The sequence below is a fragment of the Penaeus japonicus genome, unplaced genomic scaffold, assembly GCF_977035675.1.
Source record: "Penaeus japonicus unplaced genomic scaffold, GWHDUDI00000001_assembly GWHDUDI00000040, whole genome shotgun sequence".
NCBI lineage: Eukaryota > Metazoa > Arthropoda > Malacostraca > Decapoda > Penaeidae > Penaeus > Penaeus japonicus.
In genome coordinates this window covers 14,061,707-14,066,706 of record NW_028234442.1, presented here as the reverse complement: position 1 = coordinate 14,066,706, position 5,000 = coordinate 14,061,707, and the positions used below count along the sequence as shown (strand labels likewise).

General features: G+C 52.3%; 1 protein-coding gene across 2 annotated transcripts in view; it reads left to right on the top strand.

Annotated features, from left to right (window-relative positions):
• Window positions 1-5,000, top strand: part of Dg (Dystroglycan) — a 55,140-nt gene that overhangs the window by 34,963 nt on the left and 15,177 nt on the right. For both annotated transcript variants that reach the window (XM_043024650.2, XM_086533746.1), the window contains exon 2: window positions 184-617. In XM_043024650.2, coding sequence (XP_042880584.2) covers window positions 264-617 — 354 coding nt within the window. In that variant the 5' untranslated portion in view covers window positions 184-263. The remainder of the gene's footprint in view (window positions 1-183; window positions 618-5,000) is intronic.

Here is a 5,000-nt window from a genome sequence, read left to right as displayed (position 1 = left end):
AGCCTCCCCTCTCTCCCTCCCCCTCCCCCCCTCAGCCTCCCACCCCTCCTCCCTCTCTCTCACCCCCTCAGCCTTCCCTCCCCCTCCCTTCCCCCTTTCCCCCCTCCCCCTTCTCCTCCCCTCCCCCTTCCCCCCTCTATGCTGCCCGACCCCGTGACTCACCCGCGTTGCCTTCCTTTCCAGATCGCGATATGGTCCAGTGAGAGCGCCTTGGAGAGAGCGAATAGCCCGCCGCCACCGCCACCGCCACCGCCGCCGCCGCCATGTTGAGGTTGAGCCTTGTGGTGGTCCTGGCCCTGGCCTGCCCCCTGCCCTCCGCGCGTGGCCAGCACCTGGAGAACGACCTGCAGTCTCTGCTGCACGACCTGGACGTGAACCAGGACGCCGCCGTCCCGCTGGAGATGGACGACGACTTCGAGGTGGAGCTCTTTTACCGGCCCGAGGACGAGGCGCCGCGAGGGAGCGCGCCCAGGATCGTCAAGGACAAGGGCGAGGCGGCGAGAGGCAAGCCCGTCAAGAGGCAGTGGGGCGTCTCCGACACGCGCGCGCACCCGGGCTTCCTCTTCTCCCACCCCGTGCCGCGCGACGCCTTCTCGGGCCGCGTCGACCACTTGCAGGTGAGCCAGTGCCCTCCCTCGGCCTCCTTCCTCTTTCCTCCTTCCTCCTTCCTCCTCCTTCCTTGTCTGCTTCCCCCTTGCCTCCTCCCTCTCCCCACTAGCCTCCTTCCTTCTTCCTTCTTATCTGCTTCCCTCTTGCCTCCTCCCTCTCCCCACTAGCCTCCTTCCTTCTTCCTTCTTATCTGCTTCCCCCTTGCCTCCTCCCTCTCCCCCGTTGCCTCCTCCCTCTCCCCACTAGCCTCCTTCCTTCTTCCTTCTTATCTGCTTCCCTCTTGCCTCCTCCCTCTCCCTCGTTGCCTCCTCCCTCTCCCCACTAGCCTCCTTCCTTCTTCCTTCTTATCTGCTTTCCTCTTACCTCCTTCCTCCTTCCCCTTCCCCCTTCCCCTCCCCTCCCCTTCCCCTTCCCCTTCCCCTTCCCCTCCCCTTCCCCTTCCCCTTCCCCTTCCCCTTCCCCTTCCCCTTCCCCTTCCCCTTCCCCTTCCCCTTCCCCTTCCCCTCTTTAGAGTGAGCCGTTTAGTCTTTCAGTCCCCCGACAGTGAGGCTCTTTTCAGATTTGGATTTTTTCATTCTGTTTTTTATTTACTTCAAGCTTTTCCTCAGTTCTGATTTTTTTTTACACCTTCCTCTCCTCACTTTTTCACTGTCTTTATTGTTTTCTCTTCTCTTTTTCGTTCCCTCTTTTCCTCTTTATTTTTTCTTTCGTTTTCATGATACGTATATTTTTGGTCAACTTATCTCTTTTTCTTTTCTTTCTTGTCCTTCCTTCTCTTCCCATTTGTTTACTTTTTTATTTTTTTAAATTCCTTTTCCTGTCCCTTTCCTTCCCCCGACCAATCCGTCCCATTTTCGACATTTGCCTCCCCCCCTCCCCCCCCCTCTCCTCTCTTCATTCCCCACTCTCCCTTCCCCTTTCCCCTTTCTTCGTTCTCCTTTCCCCCTCCCCCTCTCAGTCTCTCCCCCCTACCCTTTCCCCTTCTCGCTCCTTCCCCCTCCCCCTCCCCCTCCCCCCATCTCTTCCCAGCTCAAAGTTTGGTAATCAAGGTCCTTATTGTCTCGCCTTTCTTACTCTCCGGGGAATGTCATTCGTGTCACTCGTTATTTTTGAACCACGGGCTCTATTTTACCTTTTCCCCTCGCCTTCACTCACTCACTTCTCTCTCTCCCTCTCCCCCTCTCCCTCCCCCTCTCCCTCCCCCTCTTTCCCTCCCCCTTTCCCTCCCCCTTTCCCTCCCCCTTTCCCTCCCCCTTTCCCTCCCCCTTTCCCTCCCCCTTTCCCTCTCTCCCCGTATTCTCAAACCTACCTATACCCATTTCTGTCTATCCATCCATCTATCCATCTGCCTGTCTATCTATCTGCCCCGTGCATCTGTGTGTATGTCATTCTGCGCGTGGGCGTTTCGGGCTCCGCCGCCGCCGTCTTTTGTTCGCCGCCTGTGGAACACCTGGCCGTTGAGCGCCTCGAAATTGACTCGGTGATGGCGCGAGCACATGGTTGCGGCAGCGGCGGTTCCTGCGTTGGCGCTGCGGGCTGCGGGATGCATGTGGCTGTGCGGTGCGGTGCGGTTCTGTTCTAGAGCTGGGCTTGGATGGGCGTGTGGGTGGATGGATATATGCGTGGCTGTTTGTAGATGTGGATGGATGCGGTAAGGCCTGGTACATTTCTTGAACTTAGGGTGGATGTTTGTGTGGCTGTTTGTGGATAGGTAGATACGGTAAGGTCAATCCATTGTTCTAGAGTTTTGGGTGGATGCATGTGTGGGTGGGTGGGTGGGTGGGTGGTTGAATGTGTGTGTGGGTGGGTGGGTGGGTGGTTGAGTGTGGGTGGGTGGGTGGCTGGTTGGATAAGTTTGTGCTGTTTGTGGATAGGTAGGCCTGGTCCATTGTTCTAGTTTGGTGTGTATGGGTGAGTGGGTGGATGGGTAGTAGTGAATTTGAGAGAGTGATCGAGTGTGTGTATGTATGTGCATGGCTGCATACATAATTATACATATGCATGCATATGTTAACATGAAACATTGTAGTATTTCGAATATTTTCCTCCCCCCTTTTCCTCCATTACCATTTTCTCTCTCCCCTTTCGCTTCTCGCTCAAGCCCCCCAACCCCCCTCCTCCCTCCCCCACTCGCCATGTGCTGGGCTGGCGACACGCGGTGCGATGCGTAGCCAGACACGTGACTAAGTGTGTGTGTGCTTGTGTGCTTGTGATTGCGTGTGAGTGTGCTTGTTTACTTCTGTTCGTGCGTGTGCGTTCGTAAGGGTGGTTTGCAAGAGAAAAGCGAGTATTGCCGCAAGTCGGAAATAGAAATGGAATAGAAAGAAAACAACGGGAAAAAAATAGAACGAATATAACTCCCCCCCCCCCCTCTCTTGCCCTCATCGAAACACCAGTCTCGAAGGATATAAAGAGATGAATGATGAAATGTGACCGTGTTTGCGGCGGCCACACAAGGCTTGCGGAGGTGACACAGATGCCAGTCACGTGACCTCTCCCCCCGCCTCCCCTCCTCCTCTAACCCTCTTCCCCACTTCTATTCGTTTCTCTTTCTTGTCTCTCTTTCTCTCTCGTCTCTCTTTATCTCTCTCTTTCTCTCTTTATCTCTCTCTCTCTCTTTATTTCTCTCTCTCTCTCTCTCTCTCTCTCTCTCTCTCTCTCTCTCTCTCTCTTTCTCTCTCTCTCTCTCTCTCTCTCTCTCTCTCTCTCTCTCTCTCTCTCTCTCTCTCTCTCTCTCTCTCTCTCTCTCCCCCCCCCTCTTTCTCCCGCTTTCCTCTCTCCCCTCCCCCCCCCCCCCCTCCCCCTCTCTCCTCTCCCTCTCCTCTTTCTTCGTTCCCCCCACGCCATAGGGGTGAGGCCAGAATCTTGACGAAAGTGGCAATAGGGGGATTATTCAATAAAGTGTAAATAAAGTGTAAAGAGAATGTGGGAGAGGGCGCGCGCGGTTTACCCTTAGCTGGCGAATTTGGCTCCAGGAAGGGATGGGGGGGGGGATGGCGTCTGGGCGCGCGCGGGAAAATCAAATTCAACGGTTCGTTTTATTTTCTCTATTTATTGATTTTTCTTGTTTATCATTATTATCTTTTTTATTATCATTTTATTTCTTATTATAATTTTGATTATGATTGTTAATGATACTGGGGATAACAATAAACCAGTAATCATGATAACAATAGGAAATTTGATGATAATGATAATAACGATAACAATACTATATTTCCTTTTTTTTATTGTGATTTTGATTATTATGATTGTTACTGTTATTATGATGATGATAATGATTACGATTATATAAATTCATACACAGAGATGGATAAATAGATAGATAGATTAAAGGTGTGTGTTTTGGGGGTAAGGTGGTTCTGAAGTGTTTTTTGGTTTTTATTTTTCTTAAATAGTAGTAGTATTTTAATAGTTGTTATTGTTATCAACAATACATTCAGACCTATCTCTTCTTTTCTTTTGGAGAGATAGAGGCAAGAAAAGAAAGGGGAAGGGAAAGAGAGAAAGAGAAAAGAGAGAGAGAAAAAAAAAACACGGGGGTGGACAAAAGTAATATAATTGTCAGTTCAAATGCCTGGTTCTCCGTGACCCCCATTTTCTGTTGGCTCTTCACTGCGGGGCAACAGGGGGCACTTACCTAATTGCTGCGGGGAGGTCATGCGGGCGAGTGCGGCGCGGCGGGGGAGAAAGAGGCAGGGCTTGTACGCATGGATGGGCGCATTTTGGTGCTGTTAGGCTCTTTCCACTTGGTGGGGCGGGATGCCGTTCTCTGTATGTTGGTCTCTCTCTCTCTCTCTCTCTCTCTCTCTCTCTCTCTCTCTCTCTCTCTCTCTCTCTCTCTCTCTCTCTCTCTCTCTCTCTCTCTCTCTCTCTCTCTCTCTCTCTCCTACTCTCTCTCTATTTCTCTCTCCTACTCTCTCTCTATTTCTCTCTCCTACTCTCTCTCCTACTCTCTTTCCCTCTCTCTCTCCTACTCTCTTTCCCCTTCTCTCTCCCTTTCTCTCTCTCTCTCCTCTCCTCTCTCTCTCTCCTCCTCCTCTCTCTCCTTCTCTCTCTCCTTCTCTCTCGCCTCTCTCTCCCCTCTCTCTCTCTCCTCTCTCTCTCCTCTCTCTCTCTCCTCTCTCTCTCCCTCCTCTCTCTCCTCTCTCCCATCTCCTCTCTCCTCTCCCTCTCTCCCTCTCTCCTCCTCCCCCCTCTCTCTCTCTCTCTCTCCTCCTTCTCTCTCTCTCTCTCTCTCTCTCCTCTCTCTCTCTCTCTCTCTCTCTCTCTCTCTCTCTCTCTCTCTCTCTCTCACTCTCCTCATTCTCTCTCTCTCTCTCTCTCTCTCCCTCTCTTCTCTCTCTCTCCCTCTCTCTCTCTCTCTCTCTCTCTCTCTCCCTCTCTCCCTC